The sequence below is a fragment of the Ruditapes philippinarum genome, unplaced genomic scaffold (genome assembly GCF_026571515.1).
Source record: "Ruditapes philippinarum isolate M1 unplaced genomic scaffold, ASM2657151v2 ctg316_1_1_1_1, whole genome shotgun sequence".
In the NCBI taxonomy this organism is placed as follows: domain Eukaryota; kingdom Metazoa; phylum Mollusca; class Bivalvia; order Venerida; family Veneridae; genus Ruditapes; species Ruditapes philippinarum.
In genome coordinates, this window is record NW_026855923.1 from 385,300 (window position 1) to 411,967 (window position 26,668).

Here is a 26,668-nt window from a genome sequence, read left to right on the forward strand (position 1 = left end):
AGGTTTTTTAACATGACGGGACTGGAAATAATTTTTTGAGATTATTACTCCATTTGATGTAAATCTATGCTAATAACTTATGTGCAAAATTTCAGATCATTAGCTTGCTCTGTTTTTCCAGAATAATTATTATAAAAGTGAAAAATGACCCAAAATTGAAAAGCGTTTAAACGCTTTTCACTCAAATTGGACTGAGAATAGCACAAACATGATTTTCAATGTATTTCTTCTATATTTCTTGGTTATATTTTATTAATATTTTTGTTTTAAGTGCTCATGTTTATCTGTGTGAAAAAATAAAATTTCATGTTTTAGGCTTATAAACCTCAGTTGAGTTCCTTTAAATAAAGATATTATAATAATTATTATTATTATTATTATTATTATTAAATTATATTCAACAAGGGGATTAATCCTTAATTTCATTTCCTTCAGTTCAGACAGTGGCGTCATTTGGCGCCAAATAATGACGTCATGTAAAATTAGGACCGGAAATAATGGAAAATATTTGAAACAGAAGAATATAGGAAATAATTTAAGAAAATGGTGAAAGGGACATGAGAATTAGTTTAAACGTACAAGTGTTCTTGTTTTTGTGTATCTGCTGTTTTCATTCAGATGACGGTTCTCAACAGGGCAGTAAGTATACTCTAGATTTAAATTTTTATTTTACACATTTACTTCTACTTTAAAAATTCAACTGTTCTTGAATTAATATACTGTATTGAAAATTAAAATGCAAGTAAAACATTTACACAGTATTGACAAAAATATGTTTCGTCTTGTTTGGTGAACTTCAAAACTAAAAGATAAGAATAAATGAGAAGAAAATCCGACCAGAATTGTCATCTGTCAAATAAAAAATATATAATTATACATTACTGGTCAGATTATATCTATGATAACTTCGTCAAATCAAAAGCTAGGAAGATACAACTTAAAGCCGAGTGTGTCATAAAAATTGTTTTTAGAAATGGGCATATATTTTTTTCCAAAATAACATGCAAACTCACTTATCTGAAGAAAATTATTGAGAGTTGTAAATATTCATAACTCAGTACCCATTTTGTCCAGTTGGCAACCAATTTTCTCGCTTGAACCATTATTATCAATATTATTATTATTATTATTATTGAATTATTTTTATTATTATTATTATTATTATTACTATTATTATTATTATTATTATTTATTATTATTATTAAAATTATTATTATTATTATTTATTTTTGTTGTTTGTTGGTTTTTTTTTCCTTTTTTTAACACTTTTTTATTATTTTTTCAGTGGAATGCATCGGTTACTTCAAAAAGTCCTACGAGCGAATAAATGGAGAAAAATATAATTATTGCTGGAAATTTGTTCCATACACTCGCACGGCGAAATCAGCCAACAGACAATGTCATGGGTATAGGGGACGTCTAGTCGCAATAACAAGCGCATCAAAAGCCAAAAAACTCTCTGCATTTGTTAAAGGTAAATATCATTTGGCTTTTAATATATGTCAGTATTTCTATTATTATGTACACGTACATGTACTTATAAATGAAATACTGAGAAATATTCATGAAATAAAATGCGTATTTTCACAGTAAAAATTTATTTTTCACTGCAGTGAAACATATTTTCCGTGTTTTCACTAGTGTTTTACCGGACTTCTTATAATTTCAGCCACAACACAAAATTGAACGGAAAGTCTTTCAAATCGTAATGTCTTAAAACAGAATGTTTTATTCTATAATTACTAAGAGGATATTTTTGCGTTTGAGTGGAATATGGAATATATTTTCACTCAACATGATAAAAAGCCACATATTTTCACGAGCCGGGACGGCGATTGAAAGTATGTGGCATTTTATCATGTTGAGTGAAAATATATAGATCTACCATATTTCACGAAAACCGAAAAAATAACCTTTTTATTTAATTTTAATGTCAAAGAAAAGTGGTTACAAACCCCCTTTGCTACGAATTGTACAGCGCGCAGTAATATATTAATTATTGTCTTGTTTTGAACGCGATATTTAGCGCTAAATTGTGACGTCACGTAATCAACTCTTTAAACGTCTGTACAGCGTTAATGACTGAATTAAAGATCGTATCGATTTATTCAGGAAATAGACATAAACACGTACAATGTAATCGAAAAGTGATTAATATAAGTTGCAAGAACTTGTTTCGCAATCGAGCTTAAATAAATATGTTTAAACCACAATGTAATCACATATATCAACTTACATATATATATATATGAACACACACATAAATGCAACAAAAATGATTATAAGATTAATTAATGAGTATGTTCTATGTTACCCTAGGATTGCCCATTAAGCTAAAAGCTTATTTTCCAATGGGGTCAATTTCCTGTAAAATTATTACAATAACTAACATAATAATAAATGAATTATAAAGAAGTTAATATAAATGACAATTTTCATCAAGACAAATTTTTCAATATAATAAGACAAGTACATTGTACACAAACAAAATGAAATAAATTTCGTTTAAACTAAAACATATCAAGTACAACATAAACATGTTACAAAACCTTATCATAAGTTACACATCAATTTAATAATAAATAAAACATATTATTCACTTGTTTATCATTTTCATAACTTAAAAAAGTTTTACTTTCGTTTTAAATGTTTGGATATTGTCAATTGATCTAAAGTTGTCTGGTAAAGAATTCCAGTCTTTTATGGCATTGTAGAAAAATGTGTTTTTAACATGAGAATCATTTTGAGGCAAAACAAAATTAAAATTACCATATCTTAAATTGGATATTCTACAAACCTTAAACAATTCTTTTAAATAAGAAGGGCTTTTGTTGTAATAAACTTTAAGAATGTGGTTGAGTCTTAACTGTATAACTCTATCATTGACATTTAATATTTTTAGATATTTTAAGATCACACAGAACCTTATTTGTCACCGAAGTCCTAGGGGTATAGTCTTTTATAAAGCGCACAACCTTATTTTGAGCTACTTGAAGTTTGTGCTTCAGTGACTTACTCAGTCCTTCGTACCAAGAAGATGAAGAATAATCAAAGTGACACAGCAAAAGGGCAGGACATAACTGTTTCTTTATTTCTTCTGATAAACAATTTTTGTAACGGTATAGAAAATGTAATCTTCCATTCACCTTTGAAAGAATGTTCTTGACAATTTTATCTCCTGATAGGTAACAATCAATATTCAAACCAAGATATTTAACTTCAGACGAATACTTTATTGTTTGTTCATTACATGAAATGGAAAAAAATTGTAAATAATTAATTTTTTGATTTAGAACCAAATAGCATACATTCAGTCTTGCCCAGGTGTAGAGATAATTTATTATCAACTAACCAATCTGAGCATCGTTCCTAAACCTTTCAAAGTTTTTGGGCTATAATTTTTGGATCCTTATGCGAAAATAATAGTGTGCTATCATCTGCATATAAAATTAACTTGCAATCAGAATCGATACTAGTTACCATGTCATTAACGTAGCAGAGAAATAGAAGAGGACCCCAAATACTGCCCTGAAGGACCCCACATGTAATAGGAATTGAGTCAGAAAAAACTTTACCAAAACTTACCTTTTGATACCTTCCTGACAAGTATGATTTAAACAAAGAAATAGATTTGACACCTAATGACGGTATCAAATGCTTTTTGTAAGTCCATCATAATTATACCAGTGAGTAACCCTTTGGAGCTTTTTGTACGGACATAGTCAAGTAGGTAAATAAGACATGTGTCAGTTGAATGAGATTTCCGAAACCCGGACTGGTGTTCGTAAATTAGATTATTAGTTCTTAGAAATGACTCAAATTGTACATACACGGCCCGTTCTAGAATCTTGGATACAATACATAAAATACTAACTGGTCTGTAATTCCCGACATCTCGCTTACTATTCTTTTTGTGTAGAGGTTTTCATATCATCTTGGACAACCCCCTCTGATATTGAAGAATTCACAATATAAGTTATAGGGATTTTTAACATATCAGCACCATCTTTAAGATATTTTGCAGGGATACCATCTAATCCAGTGCTTTTGTTTATATTAAGCCTACATTATTCTTTATATACAAACTCCTCACTTACATGATGAAGGTGAAACTCTTTTTGTGATATGTTCCTATAAAAATTCTTTATTGTATCGGATGCCACAAAGTCTTTGCTGCCGGAAGTTTGTTTCTTGCATAGCAGACTGGCGTTTCCGTGAGTTTTACCCATGCCGGAAATTTCATCTGGCATGGGGGGGTGCCAGATGAGTCGCGTGCCAAACAACAACGTCATTTTAGCGCCATTTATGAATGAACCGCGTTAAAATGACGTCGTTTTAGAAGGGAAATATGTGCTAAGGATGACGTCATTTCGCCGTTGTTATTTAAGTTGTAAGTTCATACGCTATTGTAAGAAAATAGTTATGGATGAAATGACTTTAATTTCCATGAACATATATCATATTGAGGTAAACCATTTTAAATATGAAATAATATGGCAGAATATGCAAGAAAAAATATCTTTCATATGTTTGCCGTTCGGATCGGAATATCCGTCCCTCGGGAACCCGCCCATGGGCGGGTCCCCTCGGGACGGATATTCCGGTCCGAACCGCAACATATGACAGATATTATTAGTACTAAATTAGATGCAATATTTGTAAAGAAGTTATTAAAATGACTTGCAACTCTACAAAGATCGTGATAAGTTTCACCATCAATCGACAAAACAATATTCGGACTTTCTTTTTTATTGTTACTGTAACCAAGGGATTTGATATTCTGCCATAGTTTCTTATTGTCGTTCTTATTATCTAATATTTGCCCTTAAGTAGAATTTAGATTTTGCCAATTTTATAGATCGTTGTACTTCATTGCGAAGTTTATTGAACAAAATCTTGTCAGAATTATTACGACTTTTTCTATACCTTGCATATGCTTTCTCTCGCCTATGTATCAGATCTAGAATATTTGAATCTATCCAAGGTTCAGTTTGATTTTTAAGTCTCATTTCCTTAAATGGAGCAATCTTATCTAATAAATCAGTGAAAATTTTCTAAAAATTATACCATGCGTTATTAACATTAAAGAATAAAAGCAATAACTCCAGTCTTTTTGAGTCAACTCCGCAATACAATTTTCTTTAGAGTAATTTTTAAGCGATCGTATATTTACATATCTATGACAATTAACTGGATTCTTAACAATCTTTCTTATATATTGATATTGGTGTTCGGATTAATTTTCTTAGTTAGACCATTTTTTATCATTCTAGATAGTTTTCAAAGCAAAATTCAACAAAAAGTTGTTTTGTATTTATTAGATTTTTCAAAAAAAAGGCGAAAGAAGTCCCTTAAAATAAATATTAGTTTGACTCCGCCCAATTTCATATTTATGTTTCATATTTATTAAAAAAAAAGAAATATATTTGACTGATATACACCATATTTCATGGGTAAAATTAAATAAATGATTTATTTTCATCTTGTGGCATGGACATTATCATATTTCATACGTGGCTATGCTAGTGACGTCCAACAACATCTCTTGTTTGCGATTTTTTCTATCATTATAAATGCACACAAGTGACTTTGCATACAACTTAAGTCAATAGGTCACTCATTGGTTCCACGAAAATGGAAAATGTCATACAAATTATATTAAGGATTTCAATCAAATGCAAAACACATTGAAACACGTGATCGTACACCCATATGACAACGTGTTCTAGTGTTGCTTTATAATGCTTGTAAACTTGTGCTTGTGAGTTTGAAACTAATGGGGATGGTGACTTTATCATATACAAATTTTCAATATTCCAGGGTACCTCCCCTGGACGCTGTATCAATCCGGAATGACTTTTGTTTAAAAAAAAAGAAAGACAAATTTTGAAAATGTCTCTTGCTGTCGGAAGAGAGGTATAACTTTGTTAATATGAACAACAATTTCCGACAACTCCGTATTACTTTATGTCTTTTACGCGCCGATTAGATTGTATTCATTTTCTAAAAAAATCGGTGAGAACAGTTGAAACTTTAATCGGTACTTGAAATAAATTATTATTCCTCTCTTAAATGAACATTGAATTTTTAAAATTATTATACATTCAAAGTCACCTTATAACCCGACTGGTACATTTTTTGGTATAAATTTGTTGTTTGTAGATTGATATTGTTCAAATTTTCAACATATCATACTTACTATACCGATCTTGATCTTGATACAGGTATATGCTTCAATATTATTGTAGAAGTTTCCCCTCCATTCAATTTAAGCCGGGACGAGAGAAATTGAGGTCTGATTAACGGATTGAGTTTTCCATATACTTAAGACATGGCATCTAAAACTTCATAGCAGCGGTTTATATAAAAAATCTGCTTATATGTACAGCTGACGTTAGGCAATAGTTAACAATTGAAACAATTATAATATATACAGTCAGGTGTATCCGGCCAAGGTCGAGCTGTTTATGTTTACTGACTTCATATAACTTGCCCTGAACTGATGTGAATTCGAAAACCACCAGGGACTTTCGGAGAACCTATCGAGCTAGCTTCAAAATGTCGATGGTTCTTTGCAGGTGCAACATTTTGCCCGAAGTAATGTAGAAGGCGCACATGAGGTCCTTGCCTCCAGTAAAGCTAGAATGTAGAGCTCAAGTTTGAAATAAAACCACAAAAAACAGTCATTACCTAGAGCATGTAGCACTACAGTTTACATAGAGCTTAGCTAGCCAAAATGAATTTTGTGACTCGAGTTCATAGTCTTCTATATTTTTGCAAAAAATGTCGGAATAATACAGGAAAATATAATGTCCGTGAAGTACGCGGGCTAACGGGCTAGCAGTCTAGCGGGCTAACAGTATGAACTGAGCGGGCTAGCAGTCTAGCGGGCTAACAGTGTGAACTGGGCGGGCTAGCAAGCCTAGCGGGCTAACAGTGTGAACTGGGCGGGTTAGCAGTCTAGCGGGCTAACAGTGTGAACTGGGCGGACTAGCAGTCTAGCGGGCTAGCAGTGTGAACTTGGCGGGCTAGCAGTGTAGCAGGCTAGCAGTGTGAACTGGGCGGGCTGGCGGGCCAGCGGGCTAAAATCTAAAACTTTATTTGATTCAACATTAAAACCTCATGATACATTTCCTAGCAGTGTAAATTGGACGGGCTGACAGTGTAGCGGGCTAGCAGTGTGAACTGGGCGGGCTGGCGGGCCAACGGGCTAAAATCTAAAACTTTATTGATTGAACATAAAAACGTTATGATACATTACCTGGCAGTGTGAAGTGGGCGGGCTAGCAGTGTAGCGGGCTAGCAGTGTGGACTGGGCGGGCTGGCGGGCCAGCGGGCTAAAATCTAAAACTTTATTGATTGAACATTAAAACCTCATGATACATTTCCTAGCAGTGTGAATTGGACGGGCTGACAGTGTAGCGTGCTAGCAGTGTGAACTGGGCGGGCTGGCGGGCCAACGGGCTAAAATCTAAAACTTTATTGATTCAACATAAAAACGTTTTGATACATTACCTGGCAGTGTGAAGTGGGCGGGCTAAAAGTGTAGCGGGCTAGCAGTGGGAACTGGGCGGGCTGGCGGGCCAGCGGGCTAAAATCTAAAACTTTATTGATTCAACATTAAAACCTCATGATACATTTCCTAACAGTGTGAATTGGACGGGTTGACAGTGTAGCGGGCTAGCAGTGTGAACTGGGTGGGCTGGCGGGCCAGCGGGCTAAAATCTAAAACTTTATTGATTCAACATTAAAACTTCATGATACATTTCCTAACAGTGTGAATTGGACGGGCTGAAAGTGTAGCGGGCTAGCAGTGTGAACTGGGCGGGCTGGCGGGCCAGCGGGCTAAAATCTAAAACTTTATTGTTTAAACATAAAAATGTTATGATACATTACCTGGCAGTGTGAAGTGGGCGGGCTAACAGTGTAGCGGGCTAGCAGTGTGAACTGGGCGGGCTGGCGGGCCAGCGGGCTTAAAATCTAAAACTTTATTGATTCAAACATTAAAACCTCATGATACATTCCCTAACAGTGTGAATTGGACGGGCTGACAGTGTAGCGGGTTAGCAGTGTGAACTGGGCAGGCTGGCGGGCCAGCGGGCTAAAATTTAAAACTTTATTGATTGAACATAAAAATGATATGATACATTACCTGGCAGTGTGAAGTGGGCGGGCTAACAGTGTAAAGGGCTAGCAGTGTGAATTGGGCGGGCTGGCGGGCCAACGGGCTACAATCTAAAACTTTATTGATTGAACATAAAAACGTTATGATACATTACCTGGCAGTGTGAAGTGGGCGGGCTAGCAGTGTAGCGGGCTAGCAGTGTGAACTGGGCGGGCTGGCGGGCCAGCGGGCTAAAATCTAAAACTTTATTGATTGAACATTTAAACCTCATGATACATTTCCTAGCAGTGTGAATTGGACGGGCTGACAGTGTAATAGGCTAGCAGTGTGAACTGGGCGGGCTGGCGGGCCAACGGGCTAAAATCTAAAACTTTATTGATTGAACATAAAAACGTTATGATACATTACCTGGCAGTGTGAAGTGGGCGGACTAGCAGTGTAGCGGGCTAGCAGTGTGAATTGGGCGGGATGGCGGGTCAGCGGGCTACAATCTAAAAGTTTATTGATTCAACATTAAAACCTAATGATACATTTCCTAGCAGTGTGAATTGGACGGGCTGACAGTGTAGCGGGCTAGCAGTGTGAACTGGGCGGGCTGGCGGGCCAACGGGCTAAAATCTAAAACTTTATTGATTCAACATAAAAACGTTTTGATACATTACCTGGCAGTGTGAAGTGGGCGGGCTAAAAGTGTAGCGGGCTCGCAGTGGAACTGGGCGGCTGGCGGGCCAGCGGCTAAAATCTAAAACTTTATTGATTCAACATAAAAACCTCATGATACATTTCCTAACAGTGTGAATTGGACGGGCTGACAGTGTAGCGGGTTAGCAGTGTGAACTGGGCGGGCTGGCGGGCCAACGGGCTAAAATCTAAAACTTTATTGATTCAACATTTAAACCTCATGATACATTTCCTAACAGTGTGAATTGGACGGGCTGAAAGTGTAGCGGGCTAGCAGTGTGAACTGGGCGGGCTGGCGGGCCAGCGGGCTAAAATCTAAAACTTTATTGATTGAACATAAAAATGTTATGATACATTACCTGCAGTGTGAAGTGGGCGGGCTTACAGTGTAGCGGGCTAGCAGTGTGAACTGGGCGGGCTGGCGGACCAGCGGGCTAAACTCTAATACTTAGTTGAATCCACATTAAAACCTCATGATACATTTCTCAGCAGTGTGAAGTGGGCGGGCTAACAGTGTAGCGGCTAGCAGTGTGAACTGGGCGGGCTGGCGGGCCAACGGGAAAAACCTTTTAATACTTAATTGAATCAACATTAAAACCACATGATACATTTCCTAGCAGTGTGAAGTGGGCGGGATAAACAGTGTAGCGGGCTAGCAGTGTGAACTGGGCGGCGGGCTGGCGGGATAAACTCTAATACTTAATTGAATCAACATTAAAACCACATGATACATTTCCTAGCAGTGTAAAGTGGGTGGGCTAACAGTGTAGCGGGCTAGCAGTGTGAACTGGGCGGGCTGGCGGGCCAGCGGGCTAAACTTTAATACTTAATTGAATCAACATTAAAACCTCATGATACATTTCCTAGCAGTATGAAGTGGGAGGGCTAACAGTGTAGCGGGATAGCAGTGTGACAAATATCATCGTTTACCTATAGGTTGAAAATATTTGATTTTGTAGCACATATGCATGTTTTATAGCTTTTAACCTTTATGGGCAAGTAATTTCTTATTTTAACTAATGTCTATTCGAGTGTCATCCAGAAATGAATGACAGTTGTCTAATGCTAGTTATATCAGAATTAGGGTTATCTTTGCTTCTAATAAATACATTTAGTTTATGTGTCTCTCTCATATGTTGTAATCATGCATACAATATTTTCATTCAAGGTATATTAATCTATATGCATGGCAAATTTGATCAAGTTATCTTGATTTGACTGTATTATTGATTTCTTGTTTAAATTATGTTGTTGTATTTTTTCTCGAAAATCTAAAATCATTTTAAGGCCCACACCTAAGAACAACAAAGAATTACCATAGCATCAAACGCTAAGTTACTTTCAGTATATAAATGGACAATTTGCAATATGTTTGACAATATTTATTCAACAATTGTCATTCATTTTTATATTTTTGAAAATTATCTAACGTTTTTCATGTAATGATTTTTATGTTTGTTCATTCGTTTGAACTAATGTATTATGCACATCCACGATACATAAACTTTGTTGGCTTGTGTATGTATTCAGAAATATTTTTATGTTGCATGTTGTCAGTAAGAATGCATAAGCTCGTGAAAAATTTCGAAATTTTCGAAAGGTTTATTAACCACAAATACTGTTCCTTGACATTTCTTAATATTTTTTGAAAAATAACTTTTGCATAATATTTGAGATTGTTATAAGTATAGGTTATTGTTTAGTTTTTTAATTTTATGGAACTTATTGCAAGCCACGCGAAGCGCAGCATAAGTTCTATCAAATTGAAAATATAATACGATAACAAACTCGCATTTTCTTGTATTTTCTTGTCAACGCCCGTATTGAAAAAATGAAAATCAGAGTTTTGATCACAGAGAAGCAACTGTTGCCATCGGCGCAGAAACTTTTTATTAATAAAAAGACGATAAAAACTCTTTTGGTTGATATTTTATTTTTAACCCTTAATGACGTTTTCGGGAGTTTTCATATAGGCATATAGGCAAAATTAAAACTGTTCAATAGAATTTCTTTAAACTTGGCATGTTGTTAAAATATGATAACAGAAACATTTTAAGCAAAAAAGAATGTGGGGTCACCGTTCTCGTTTTTGAGTTATATCAATAGGCGCTAACAAGAGCCGGTTGATCAGGTTCCACAATGTTCGGTGCCTGGATACTAGAATCATACTCAGTGGTTGGGCAGTAAACAGTGTAGATTCTTGGCAGACGGCGCGAATGCGCACCGACTGATGTAGATCTACGATGTTCGCAAAGGCTGAGTATACTCGGTCAAAGCACTAAAATTAAGTGTTAATGTCCGTAGTTTGTTTCAGCCTGCCGGGGTAAGGAGTTTTAAAAATGTCTAGATTTTGCTATTAAAACAAAAGATGACAGTTCCATAACCATCCCTGGTTGGTTGAGACCATGGTTTAAATTCAATACGGAATATTTGACAGGAGTGACCCCAGAAAAATCTCTGCCCCTGGACTGAGAGTCCGGTATATTAACCAGTTCGCCACAAGTTGGCTCGGGTACAAAGGTTTTGGTTTTAACCCTTTTGTAAGTCCTGTAATAACTGTGCCTGTTTCTTTGCCATGATAAAAACGCCGACTTCAGTTAATGAATCATGAACACGCCAGCCCTCCCACTTCACACTTCTTAGAATGTATCATGAGGTTTTCATATTGTCACACTTCTAAGAAATATATATCATCAGGTTTTCATGTTGATACAATTAAGTATTAAAGTTTAGCCCGCTGGCCCGCCAGCCCGCCCAGTTCACACTGCTAGTCGCTACACTGTTAGCCCGCCCACTTCACACTGCCAGGTAATGTATCATAACATTTTTATGTTCAATCAATACAGTTTTAGATTTTAGCCCGCTGGCCCGCCAGCCCGCCCAGTTCACACTGCTAGCCCGCTACAATGTTAGCCCGCCCACTTCACACTGCCAGGTAATGTATCATAACGTTTTTATGTTCAATCAATAAAGTTTTAGATTTTAGCCCGCTGGCCCGCCAGCCCGCCCAGTTCACACTGCTAGCCCGCTACACTGTTGACCCGCCCACTTCACACTGCCAGGTAATGTATCATAACATTTTTATGTTCAATCAATAAAGTTTTAGATTTTAGCCCGTTGGCCCGCCAGCCCGCCCAGTTCACACTGCTAGCCCGCTACACTGTTAGTCCGCCCACACTGCCAGGTAATGTATCATAACATTTTTATGTTCAATATATAAAGATTTAGATTTTAGCCCGCTGGCCCGCCTGCCTGCCCAGTTCACACTGCTAGCCCGCTACACTGTTAGCCCGCCCACTTCACACTGCCAGGTAATTTATCATAACGTTTTTATGTTCAATCAATAAAGTTTTAGATTTTAGCCCGTTGGCCCGCCAGCCCGCCCAGTTCACACTGCTAGCCCGCTACACTGTCAGCCCATCCAATTCAACACTGCTAGGAAATGTATCATGAGGTTTTAATGTTCAATCAATAAAGTTTTAGATTTTAGCCCGTTGGCCCGCCAGCCCGCCCAGTTCACACTGCTAGCCCGCTACACTGTTAGCCCGCCCACTTCACACTGCCAGGTAATGTATTATAACATTTTTATGTTCAATCAATACAGTTTTAGATTTTAGCCCGCTGGCCCGCCAGCCCGCCTAGTTCACACTGCTAGCCCGCTACAATGTTAGCCCGCCCACTTCACACTGCCAGGTAATGTATCATAATATTTTTATGTTCAATCAATAAAGATTTAGATTTTAGCCCGCTGGCCCGCCAGCCCGCCCAGTTCACACTGCTAGCCCGCTACACTGTCAGCCCGTCCAATTCACACTGCTAGGAAATGTATCATGAGGTTTTAATGTTAAATCAATAAAGTTTTAGATTTTAGCCCGCTGGCCCGCCAGACCGCCCAGTTCACACTGCTAGCCCGCTACACTGTTAGCCCGCCCACTCCACACTGCCAGGTAATGTATCATAACGTTTTTATGTTCAATCAATAAAGTTTTAGATTTTAGCCCGTTGGCCCGCCAGCCCGCCCAGTTCACACTGCTAGCCCGCTACACTGTCAGCCCGTCCAATTCACACTGCTAGGAAATGTATCATGAGGTTTTAATGTTCAATCAATAAAGTTTTAGATTTTAGCCCGCTGGCCCGCCAGCCCGCCCAGTTCACACTGCTAGCCCGCTACACTGTTAGCCCGCCCACTTCACATTGCCAGGTAATGTATCATAACATTTTTATGTTTAATCAATACAGTTTTAGATTTTAGCCCGCTGGCCGCCAGCCCGCCCAGTTCACACCGCTAGCCCGCTAGACTGCTAGCCCGCCCAGTTCACACTGTTATCCCGCTAGACTGCTAGCCCGCCCAGTTCACACTGTTAGCCCGCTAGACTGCTAGCCCGCCCAGTTCACATTGTTAGCCCGCCAGACTGTCAGCCCGTTAGCCCGCGTACTTCACGAACATGAAAATATAAGATATTTTTCAGGTATTATTTTAAAATAAGTAATATGTTCATGTTTATCTTAAAAGTAGCTTCCGCAAAGTAAACTTTCAAAACAAATGCTATATTGGAGTTGAAACAACGTATTTTAATATTCAAAAGCAATAAACAGTGAATGATCTGATTTTTATCAAGCGCAAGTGATTATTCGGTAAAACAGACGTACATTGCCAAAATTATCATTGTTGAAATGTTGAAAAGACGCGCGTGCGTGTGTGTGTGTGTGTGTGTGTTTTTTTTGGGGGGTTTTTTTTTGGGGGGGGGGGAGAGAGAAATAAACATCTCTTTTTAATGGAATTTTAATAATGATGCAAAATTATATTTTGAAGTTAATGGTTAACTCTGAAATGAGTATATAGGAAAAAACGATAGATAAAGCAATATGAACTGCGTCGTATCCACAAAACTTCATAAAAATTCTTCCGAGCTTCAAGTTCGCTATAACTTTTGTTTTTTCAAAATGTATGTACAAGCAACATCACAGGCACGAGTATCGGACCTGGAAAGAAAAAATATGACCAGAATTGATAAAAAAAACCTGTGTTCGTCTTAAAAATAAAAATAATGTAAATTATGACTCGATCGTGCCTATGAGCAACATATTATACCGAAAGAAGCAGAAAATGTTGCATATATCTGGTTTTCAATCATTTGCAACAAAAAGAGTTATAAATAAAAACATACCTTTTTCCTTCCAAGATGGCGGCGTTGTTTACATTTTGTAGGATACGACGCAGTTCTGATTCCCAGCCCTGAATACAGTGACTATAACAATATTAATACATACATTTCAGAAATTGTACAGCATGGAAGTGGCCAGGGCCATAAGATAACGAAAACGTTCAAAGAAGTTTGGATCTCCGATATCAAAGACGGTAAATGGAGGGCCAGAGGCTTTAAGGTTGATAAAGAGGCTACGAATGAAGTAGCCATTAAACCGGGGGAACATTGCGTAGTTTTTAATTACGTCACGGCCAAGTGGCGGTATGAAAAGTGTTCTAAGTCATACTACATGATTTGTGAAAGCACCAACGTAATGTTACCGGATGACGTTGATGCAGGTAGGAACTACGTTTTTTGTATGTCCTTTGATTCAAAGCCTATTTTAGTCGCAGAAATTAACCCTGTATAGAACTGAATTTCTACAATTTGGTTTAACTGTGTTTATATAGAACCACTGACTAGATGAAAGTCTTCATATATTGTGCTTTTAATGAGCTTACAATCAATACTTAGATACAGCAAAAACCTAGAATATGCCTTGAAAATATTATCACGACGCTTCAATTGTTTACAACTTAAGAGTAAAGTTTACAAAATTCATAATATTTTATAAGCAATTTTAAGATAGGAAAATTTTGTGTTTAAATAAATATGTTGTTTCATAAGATCGTATAAGCATGACTTTACAAACGGTTTTATCTTCTTTATAGAGGACACGCCTTTTCCACCGTCCAGTCTTAAACCAACACCACCTCCGCCTGTTGGAGCCAAACGTAAGTTTTGATTGGACATTTTACTCTACAGCCCACCACATTAGATATTTGTTTACTCATGGAGATACATATTATATGTTATTTTGGTTTTGTTTTAGAGGAGCCTAACGGCTCGGGCGATATAAAATCTTAGCAGGTAATATATCCACATATATCACTCCAAAACCAAAATAACATATAATATATCTGTGGTTAACTATTAGTCTTTACGTTTATTTTCCGATGCATTTAATTAATGCACTTTTATATACTATCGCTTACACAGAACCATTGTGTTGAATTATACATATACATATACATTAAAATGTCGGCATATATTAGTGTAAAACAATTGGTCAGATAAAATTATTAGAGGGTTTGCGCTTGTAGAATTGTGGCACAAAGGTTAAAGTAGGTCAAAAAAATGTTACTTTTTTCCCAAACAAAGTCGTGAACATATTTTTTTCTGTTATAACACTTTTTAAAAAGAATAAGCAGTACCCGTTATTGTAACGGGAAAAGTGGCCTTGTGATCAGGATCCATGCAGTGCGCTTACAAACCCTATAACAAGTAGAGAAACTGATAGCGAACAGCATGGGTCCTGATCAGACTGCGCGGATGCGCAGGCTGGTCTGGATCCAGGCTGGTCGCAAACCCATTATGTTGGTTTTGTCATGACGCGGCTCAAATTATATCCGAAGCCCTTACATAAATCAGTTTTTGCATTGAAGTCAGAAAACTATGCAAAAGATAATTAAGAAATATTCTCTAAAATAAATAAAAAAAAATTCTTTGTATAAGTCTTAGTCCAATATGAGTGCCTAACGTTGCAACACTTTTCACCTTTGATCATTTTCGCAATCAAATAAATATTCTTGAAAAGTGGAGTGAGCGAATGATCTGAAATTTTACACAAAAATTATCGGTTAAGACCTACAAAAACTGGAACATAAATCTTGTTCTTGTCATGTAAAAAAACTCAGTGAAGTCTCTTTAAACAAGCTGTAAATTGAAAGACATGGCTTGTGATTCATTGAAAGTTCTAAGTCTAAAATATATGAGCCGCGTCATGACAAAACCAACATAATGGGTTTGCGACCAGCATGGATCCATACCAGCCTTCGCTTCCGCGCAGTCTGATCAGGATTCATGCTGTTCGCTTACCAACCCTATAACAAGTAAAGAAACTGCTAGCGAACAGCATGGATCCTGATCAGACTGCGCGGATGCGCAGGCTGGTCTTGATCCATGCTGGTCGCAAACCCATTATGTTGGTTTTGTCGTGACACGGCTCATATCACAAAGTGAGACAATTTTCGCTTCAAAGAGAATGTCCTAACTTATGACGCTTATGTTAAGACTCTTTTATTTCTGAAACAAAGGTGGCTGATTTGGAACACTTTTGTGCGTCGTCTTGTCGTCATGCCGCTGATGATTCACACCAAACGGTGCGTTGTCGTGCGGCGTGTTGTTGCGATATCACATTGTCGCTCGGCTAAAATCAAAGGATTGGCTATTTGTATATAAATTATCCATTTATTTATTTATTTATCAAAGTCTCATCTATATACATGGTACAATATAATACAACATAAAAACATATCATTCTATACAGAATTACAGGACACTACAAATGTGTAAAGCACATAACTATATTTATTACATGGTTTTCGGTGGTTTATAGAAATATATCCGTGATATAAAACTGGTAATTTCACTGTTTGAAACAGTGAAATTACCACTTTGATAATTTCACTGTTTTGAATTTAAGCCCCTTACGTTGTTTCAGTGAAATACCAGCGTGCACAGTACTGGGTACCAACTTAATGACGTGACGTCGTAAATGACGTCACTTTATATTATTATTTGGCGCGCTATTCATTCAGTATTAGGTTTAATGTCTTTTTAAAACGTTTCTTTGCATATAATAAAAAGAAAATTTGTTTAGTTTAGTGTAAGATCGAAATATATTGCACCTTGTGAACACCAAAAGTTCATATTTCACTCGTGGCTGCGCCACTCGTGAAATATACCTTTTGGTGCTCACTCGGTGAAATATATTCCGATCTTACACTGAACTAAACAAATATCCTCTATTTATTTCATGCATTCCAGTGTTTTATTACAATATATCAGATGATTATATTCTGATAAACCACGAGTGAAATTTATAAAATATAATTTTCACTGTAGCCGGACTATATCTGAATGCGGATGAAAATAAAATCATAGCTAAATGGAATAACAGGCAGAAATAAATGCCGTCACACGTAAAATTTGCTTCTTTAAGCAAAGAAAGTCGATGTCACCATACATCATTTTAAAAATGTAACACAATTAGAGAAATTTAAAAGAACTATATTTCAAAATTGATGATGTGACGTCATGATGTGATAACGTCACAAAGGAGAATGCGCGACGTTACGCGGCAAAATCAGTAAAAAAAAATACTAAAAATCACTTAAAAAGCATGAAATAAAAAGAACATTTATTTGTTTTACATATAAGATTGAAATATATTTCATTCGTGAACACCAGCTATTATATTTAAATATTAAATATTGCATCTGGTGTTCACTCAGTGAAATTATATTTCAATCTTACATGCAAAACAAACAAATATCCTCTATTTATTTCATGCATTCCAGTGTTTTATTACAATATATCAGATGATTATATTCTGATAAACCACTAGTGAAATTTATAAAATATAATTTTCACTGTAGTCGGACTATATCTGAATGCGGATGAAAAGAAAATCATAACCAAATGGAATAACAGGCAGAAATAAATGTCGTCATACGTAAATTTGCTTATTTAGGAAAAGAAAGTCAATGTCATCATACATCATGTTAAACATTTAACAAAATTTATAAGAGAAATTTAACAGAACTATATTTCAAAACTTATGATGTGACGTCATGATATAATGACCTAATGATATAATGACGTCACAAAGGAAAATGCGTGACGATACGCGGCAAAATTAGTAAAAAAAATACTTAAAATTACTTAAAAAGCATAAAATAAAAAGAAAATTTATTTGTTTTACATATAAGATTGAAATATGTTTCATTCGTGATCACCAGCTTTTATATTTTCACTCGTGGCTACGCCACTCGTGAAAATATTGCATCTGGTGTTCACTCAGTGAAATCATATTTCAATCTTACATGCAAAACAAACAAATATCCTTTATATAGCATTTTATAATAATGGCAATTTACATGATAAAACTAAGAAACAGATGCTCTAATCGTATGTAAAACAAAGATAAGAATAAAACAGTACAACTTTGGAGTTAAAAGAGGAACACTTATATCCAAGCGACATGGCGTCATCGCCATTTGGCGTCTTTTGCTAGCGACAGGATGACAGATGACAGTGACACGACGTGTCGTTTGACCCGTTTCGCTAGCGACAAGACGAAAAGGCGATAACGATATAACTAGCTATCGACAACGCAACGCGCAAAGTGTACCAAATCAGCCAACACAGAATATAGCGATGCAGATGAACATTTACACATTTCGGATTAAAAGCACGTGTCGTCGTATTTTGTAACTTTTCAAAGGTAAATGAATTGAATAAAAGTCTGAAACCTTAACTAAAAAGATGAAGTTTTTTTTTATTGAAAACTTACGTTGAAACGCAGCCCAGATGCACGTGATGGATATAATGATGCGACGTCATCAAATTTGTTCTTGTTTCAGTGTCCTGTCCTCCAAGGTATTTCGAATATGACAAACATTGTTACTTCATTGGTCAAGTCAGGGAAACACATGCGGAAGCGGAAAAAACGTGCCACAAGACAGGCGGTAATTTGGTCTGGATATCGAATAATGCAAAGTACAGCCAGGTCAAGAAAGTTGTTACGTGTAGGTACAACATACATGTATTGTGAATTTCTCATATCAAATTTATATCAAGGAATGATAACTTTTCTAGACGTCGCAGTTTGTCAATACTCTGATAATAGTAAATCAGCAAGGTGTTTTATTGGTTTAATTTTGGAGGGAACATGTCAAAACCTGGAGAGAAAAAAAAAACATGAAGCCTTCATTTATTCTTGTACATGTACACATTTTACCAATACTCCCTTGTGTTATATACTACAATAAAACCCCTATTTTTTTCGGAGGCTGATAATCAAACATCAAAATAGTTTTTGCAGGTCCAGAACTAATATTGTGACCTGAAAGTATTCGTTGATGCTCAAAACTGTTAAATTAAAATGAAACATTCCTTCTATACCAGCACTGTGTTGTATCATATACATCTCTTTTCTTATTTCAAGCACATAAAGGTAAATTCAAGAAAATACTTCACGCCGCTTGGCTTGGGCGATTAGAAGGAAATGGCTTTATTATCAAATGGAAGGAATTAGGGACGAATGCGAGATTTCTTTTCAACAAACAACGTATGCAGCTTCGGAGTTATTTTGATATGGGTAAAATTCCAAATTTGATTATCCAAGAAGATGGATTAATATTTCATTGTTATGAAGATTGCCAGGACATTGGAGCCCTCTGCGAGTCACCGCGTAGAATTTTAACAGAGAAAGGGGAACAACTAGCTGCAAAGATAGCAGCGGAGAAAACATCGAAACCAAAAAAAATCAAGGAAACTGTGAAAACGAAGAAACCAGTCAAGACTAAAGAGGCAAAGAAAATTTTCGAAACGGAGAAACCACATCGAATGAATCCTCAAAGCAAGTCACAGAATCATATGAATACAAATTCAAAGTCAACATCCTCTGAACCATTAAAGAAACTGAATAGTTACACTCACAAAGAAAAACCACAGACACAATATCTTAACAGCCCTAAAACTATACATGGAAATAGCAAACACAATGAAATTCCAAAAGTGACGCATACGTTTGAAGAGGAAACAAGTGTGTTGGAACCGGAGCAAACGAACCGAACTCGCGCAGAAGGTGATCACGTGACACCGCAGACAGAACCACAGACGAAAGATATGAGTAATGTTAATAAACCTCATCCGATGAAAGAAGACCCAGATGAAGATAGCATTGTAGCCGTTAAATCTAATAAGTAAGTCTTACAATTTTACATTAGTTCTGTAATTGTGCGCTTTGCCTTTTTATCAATTAAAGCGAAAAGGTTGCGCAATTAAATTAGTTTCGAACAAGACAATAAATGTCGTTATCTTCATAATAATTATGCACGTGTCCTCCTACTGACTATGTTATATAAAATTTAGAATTTCTTCAAGCTAGTTGCTAGGACATTGACAATATTTTGTCCTTAAATTTATTCATGCAAATGTGTGTGTGATGTGGCATATCTCAACTTTTCGGACCAACTATATCGGCGAGGAATCAAGACACTTCATTTTGCCTAAAAGACCCGGATGTAACCTCAGGCCATGATGTTTCCATATAATAGAAGTCTCGTCGCTATAACTATTACTTATATTTACCATCGGATCAACGCTATACAATTTAGTATACATATATTTATATAGTTTATTTATAAGTATATAATAAATTAATTTATCTCTTTCATTTATGTTTTTTTTTTCATATTTCAGGTTTCTCCTGTCAAGTGGCTCCTCACATCACGTGACTATTTATCAGTATCACATTTTTCTACTAACGTGCATGTTCTTATATGACATTACGGTTCACTGATCGTCTTATGATTAATAGAACTTGAAGCCAGAAATAAAATTCTTGAGACTTGTTTCTGTTTACTAAGATAATTGTCCTTCAAACTATTGCATATTGCCTACAATTAGAGTTATGTTTTGTACCACTACATAATTTGCTATATTTACTACCTGTTTCACGTGCATAAATACTCTTTTTGTCACACCAACATTGTAAAGGTCATATAGAAACTTTCCAGCTTTACTGGTGGAAGAAGACATTGGGAACCCCAACATGTACTAGTCAAGGCACGGACGGACACATGAGTAACTACCGACGGTCTGTAAGATAACTAAATAGATTCCTCACATAAAAAAATTCAAGTCCCTGGTGGGACTCGTATCCACAGCTGTGGGACAATGACCTTAGCCACACACTTGGGGACTGCATAACTTCACAAATACGATCGCACAAGAAGACAATCCATATTACAGTCGAGTAGGATCCCAGATGACGTTGCTGACGGTTTCAGAATCTGTCTATTTGACCATTGAAGACCAAGATCTGCCGGTCATCCCTATTGTCTGATTATAGACTACACTGTTTGCTGATTAGTCAATACATGTTTTGAAATTTTTACTTAAGTGATAAATGGTCTTGTCCGGAATGAATAATGGATAAAGTCCATTCAAGATTGTAAGCTTGGTATTGAATAAAAACAGGTGTATGCAACACCAAATTAAATAAATTTATCGTGTGTAAGTTTCAATCAATGTTAAACTGTTTCGTATCAAATGTAAAACAGGCCTTTTACAATAATGACATATTTCTGGAGATCTTCAAAATGCCCAAACACTATCCTCTTTCAAAAAACTTGTCTTTTGAATAAAATTCTGACAAAGTCCCCAAAATATTTCTATACAGGTATTCGAAAATGATAGATATACTCTCTCAATCATCAGCTTTACAAAAAAAACCTTAAGAAATTCACCACTGTGTCAAAGTGAACTTCCGGGAAAAAACACCACTTTTTCTTTGAATGTCAACGAAAAACTCTCTTGATAACTTTCACATGTGAATTTGTATAAGCATATATTGACCCCTTTCTATGAATCAACCCTTAACAACTCATTTAGAACAATCTACTAATTGTAGCAGTAATTACTTACCTAATTTAATGAAGCAATTCATGTATCTGATATATCATGAATGTTAAATAGCACGTACTATTTTTTTAGAAGCAATCATTTTGGTAAAATGTCATAATTTTAGTATCAATCACTGTTCTCATTACATGAAGCACTTATTTAAGATTGGTATAATGTCATAACTGCAGCAGCAATCACTTACCTGAAGCTTTCAGGAAGCGTTTCTTTCATAATACATTTGATAAATAAATAATAAAAATTATTGACACAATCCTCATTAATAAATTTGGTAAAATATCGTAATTGTAGTAGCAGTCACTAACTTGATTACGTGAAGCAATCTTTGACAATGCACTCCATAAAATAGTATCGTTGCAGCAGTAATTACTAGGAATTTGCACATATCGTATTTTATTGTCATTTTCTATTACCCATGATTCAGAAACCATTTAAGGTTAGTAGTCATGAAGTCATCAGTTAAATTTCTGGTAATTTATACTGGAAAGCCAATGCAAAGACAACAAAGTAAATTAAGAAAATATCCAAATATATTGTCATATATTTCTTCAAAATAAATGGTCAACACTGGATGATAGGCAATCCTAAATATTGCCTGGTAAAATATGTCATGCACCTGTTTGCAAGAACATTTGTAAAATAAAAATAAGGGATAATTATGGTAAAAAACAAAAACACAAGTTGAATCCTGAACCAGTTTTATTACACATAAATGCAAAATTGAAAAATTGACATTCTTTAACAAATATAGCAAGGACCAATCTCAAGTTTTCCTTTTATTAAAAGTACAAAAATACACGATAGTGATAACATTGTGTTGAACAGTTTTCAGAAACTAAATCATGTTGCATATAGACTGCAATCAAAAATAGAAGGTATGTAACGGTATACATTAAAAAGGAAAGAAATAGAAGTAAATAAAAACTTTTAGGTAATTACATGAATGTATTTTATGGCAAGTTTTGCATGGTTTTCAATTTTAAGTGCATTGGATGATTTAAGTAAGACGTTAAGTCTTTTGGTAATAAGTGGAGCTACTATAAGTACTTATCAAATGTGTATGGTCATTAAAGTTGTATTATCCGCTCTCAAACAATATATTCATTTATAAAAAAGCAAGCTCTCATTACATGATTAAAATAAAGTATTTAGTTTTGAACTTAAATATATGAATGTATGTTAAATGAATTTAAATCTTATTATAATAACTATTCATATAGCCAATTATTATTATCTACCACTATAATATCATACTTTGTCCTTATATATCTTATAATTATTAACTACGTACACTGGTGGCTAAATATTGCATCATTTTATGTCCTCATATATCTCATTATTATTACCTACCTACACAAGTGGGCGACAACCATACATACCATCTAGTCCTTATCTCCCTAACTATTATTACCCAACTAAACTGGTGCCCATCTATGATATACTATCTAGTCTTGAAATATCCAATTATAATTACCTACCTACACTGGTGGCCCACTATTAAATCCTATTAAGCCTTAATATATCTTATTATAAATACCTACCTACACTGGTGTTCCACTATTGCAAATTATTTCGTCTTGAAATATCTAATTATTAATACCTACCTACATTGGTGGCCCACTATTAAATCTTATTCAACCTTACTATACCTCATTATTAATACCGTCCTACACTTGTGGACCACTATTACAAACTATTTAGTCTTGAAATATCTTATTATAAATACCTACCTACACTGGTGGGGCCACTATTACAAACTATCTAGTTTTGAAATATCTTATTATAAATACCTACCTACACTGGTGGGCCACTATCACAAACTATCTAGTCTTGAAATATCTTATTATTAATACCTACCTACACTGGTGGGCCACTATTACAAACTATCTAGTCTTGAAATATCTTATTATAAATACCTACCTACACTGGTGGGCCACTATTACAAACTATTTAGTCTTGAATTATCTTATTATTATACAATCTTACACTGGTGGGCCACTATTACAAACTATCTAGTTTTGAAATATCTTATTATAAATACCTACCTACACTGGTGGGCCACTATCACAGACTATCTAGTCTTGGAAAATCTAATCATTAATACCTACCTACACTGGTGGGCCACTATTAAAATGCTATTCAACCTTACTATACCTCATTATAAATACCTACCTACACTGGTGGGCCACTATTACAAACTATTTAGTCTTGAAATATCTTATTATCAATACCTACCTACACTGATGGGCCAATATTACAAACAATCTAGTCTTGAAATATCTTATAATAAATACCTACCGTCACTGGCAGGCCACTATTACTAACTAATTAGTCTTGAAATATCTCATTATTAATACCTACCTACACTGGTGGCACACTATCAAAATCTTATTCAGCCTTACTATACATCATTGTAAATACCTACCTACAGTGGTGGGCCAGTATCACAAACTATCTAGTTTTGAAATATCATAATACCTATCTACACTGTAGGGCCACTATTCCAAACTTTCTAGTCTTGAAATATCTTATTATAAATACCTACCTACACTGGTGGGCCACTATCACAAAATATATAGTCTTGAAATATTGTATTATTAATACCTACCTACACTGGTGGGCCACTATTACAGCCTTGAAATATCTTATTATAAATACCTACCTACACTGGTGGGCCACTATTACAGCCTTGAAATATCTTATTATTAATACCTACCTACACTGGTGGGCCACTATTAGTCTATTACAAACTATCTAGTCTTGAAATATCTTATTATAAATACCTACCTACACTGATGGGCCACTATTACAGCCTTGAAATATCTTATTATAAATACCTACCTACACTGGTGGGCCACTATCACAAAATATATTGTCTTGAAATATCTTATTATTAATATCTACCTACACTGGTGGGCCACTATTACAGCCTTGAAATATCTTATTATAAATACCTACCTACACTGGTGGGCCACTATTACAGCCTTGAAATATCTTATTCATTAATACCTACCTACACTGGTGGGCCACTATTACAAACTATCTAGTCTTGAAATATTTTATTATAAACACCTACCTACACTGGTGGGCCACTATTACAGCCTTGAAATATCTTATTATAAATACCTACCTACACTGGTGGGCCACTATTACAGCCTTGAAATATCTTATTATAAATACCTACCTACACTGGTGGGCCACTATTACAGCCTTGAAATATCTTATTATTAATACCTACCTACACTGGTGGGCCACTATTACAAACTATCTAGTCTTGAAATATCTTATTATAAATACCTACCTACGCTGGTGGGCCACTATTACAGCCTTGAAATATCTTATTATAAATACCTACCTACACTGGTGGCCCACTATTAAATCTTATGCAACCTTAAATATCTTATTATAAATACCTACCTACACTGGTGGGCCACTATTACAAACTATCTAGTCTAGAAATATCTTATTATAAATACCTACCTACACTGGTGGCCCACTATTAAATCTTATTCAACCTTACTATACCTCATTATAAATACCTACCTACACTGGTGGGCCACTATTACAGCCTTGAAATATCTTATTATAAATACCTACCTACACTGGTGGGCCACTATTACAGCCTTGAAATATCTTATTATTAATACCTACCTAAACTGGTGGGCCACTATCACAAAATATCTTGTCTTGAAATATCTTATTTTTAATATCTCAACCTACACTGGTTGGCCACTATTACAAACTATTTAGTCTTGAAATATTTTATTATTAATACCCACCTACACTGGTGGGCCACTATTACAAACTTTTTAGTCTTGAAATATCTAATTAATTATACCTACCTACATTGGTGAACGACTATTATATCACATTATGTCCTTATACATCTTATTTACTACCACTATTACAAACAGTCTATATTATAAATATTTATTATTATAAATACCTACCTACACTGGTGGGCCACTATCACAAACTATGTAGTCTTGAAATATCTTATTATCAATACCTACCTGCACTGGTGGGCCACTAAATTACAAACTATCTAGTCTTGAAATATCTTATAATGAATACCTACCTACACTGGTGGGCCACTATTACAAACTATCTAGTCTTGAAATATGTTATTATTAATACTTTCCTACACTTATGGGCCACTAGTTCAAACTATCTAGTCTTGGAAAATCTAATCATTAATATACCTACCTACACTGGTGGGCCACTATTAAAATCTTATTCAACCTTACTATACCTTATTATAAATACCTACCTACACTGGTGGGCCACTATTACAAACTATCTAGTCTTGAAATATCTTATTATTAATACCTACCTACACTGGTGGGCCACTATTACAAACTATTATTTAACAATCTACCGGTTTTCGGTTCTTAACGAACCTTCATCAGGATAAATATTTTACAAAATTTTTGAGCTAAAGTGTACAATTAAAAACAGTAAAATGAATTCTAAAAGCAAATTAAGTGTTATAAAGTGTTTAAATAAAAGTAGGCTTATAAATAGTGACTAATTATCTATATCTATTAAGAACTGGTAAGAGTCTTATCGGGTACTATATATGACATTTATTTCCTATCAATTCTAAAATAACTTTGAATTAACAAGCCACTGAAGAACAAGTGCAATTTGCTCCAGGCAGCTCCTGATTGCTTTGTCACTGCAAAAGAATAATTCTGTTTCTGTTATGTATGGAGGGTGATTTATGCCAAAATTACATCTTGCTTTCTTACGTTACATCGTGCTTTCTAACTTGTACATCGTGCTTTCTAACTTGTACATTATGCATTCTGACATATACATCTTGCATTCTGACTTTTACATGTTGCTTTCTTACATGCACATTATGCTTTCTGTGACTTGCTTACTTTAATGTTGATGTCGTTTTTTAACGATCAATTATTATTCTTTTGTTGATCTGGTATATTAATTCAATAAATTAACCTGCAACTGTTTGTATTTGGGTCTATTTACTCAGCTTGAATGACGAATGTCATAAGGTAGAATGCGCATAGCCGAAAGCCGAATGCAGCAAGCATAATACAACGCGACATCTGGTGTAATAATATGTGACACCCAAATTATGCTAACAGGTGGCGCTACA

At 35.3% G+C, this 26,668-nt stretch overlaps 1 protein-coding gene across 1 annotated transcript; it reads left to right on the top strand.

Annotated features, from left to right (window-relative positions):
- Positions 1-451: 451 nt before the first annotated feature.
- On the top strand, positions 452-20,474 carry LOC132744837 (uncharacterized). The gene is made up of 7 exons (XM_060733626.1): positions 452-639; positions 1,286-1,474; positions 14,085-14,351; positions 14,724-14,786; positions 18,480-18,644; positions 19,064-19,823; positions 20,323-20,474. Exons 1-7 carry the CDS (start codon positions 558-560, stop codon positions 20,420-20,422), a joined length of 1,626 nt encoding a protein of 541 aa, XP_060589609.1. The 5' UTR covers positions 452-557; the 3' UTR covers positions 20,423-20,474.
- The last annotated feature ends 6,194 nt before the right edge of the window (positions 20,475-26,668 follow it).

What these genes read in the sequence shown, in the direction of transcription:
- LOC132744837 (XM_060733626.1), top strand. Translation starts at nt 558, where the DNA reads ATGAGAATTAGTTTAAACGTACAAGTGTTCTTGTTTTTGTGTATCTGC. An exon ending in ACCGGATGACGTTGATGCAG is followed by an intron (nt 14,352 to 14,723) that starts GTAGGAACTACG and finishes TCTTCTTTATAG; the next exon opens with AGGACACGCCTTTTCCACCG. An exon ending in GGTCAAGAAAGTTGTTACGT is followed by an intron (nt 18,645 to 19,063) that starts GTAGGTACAACA and finishes TCTTATTTCAAG; the next exon opens with CACATAAAGGTAAATTCAAG.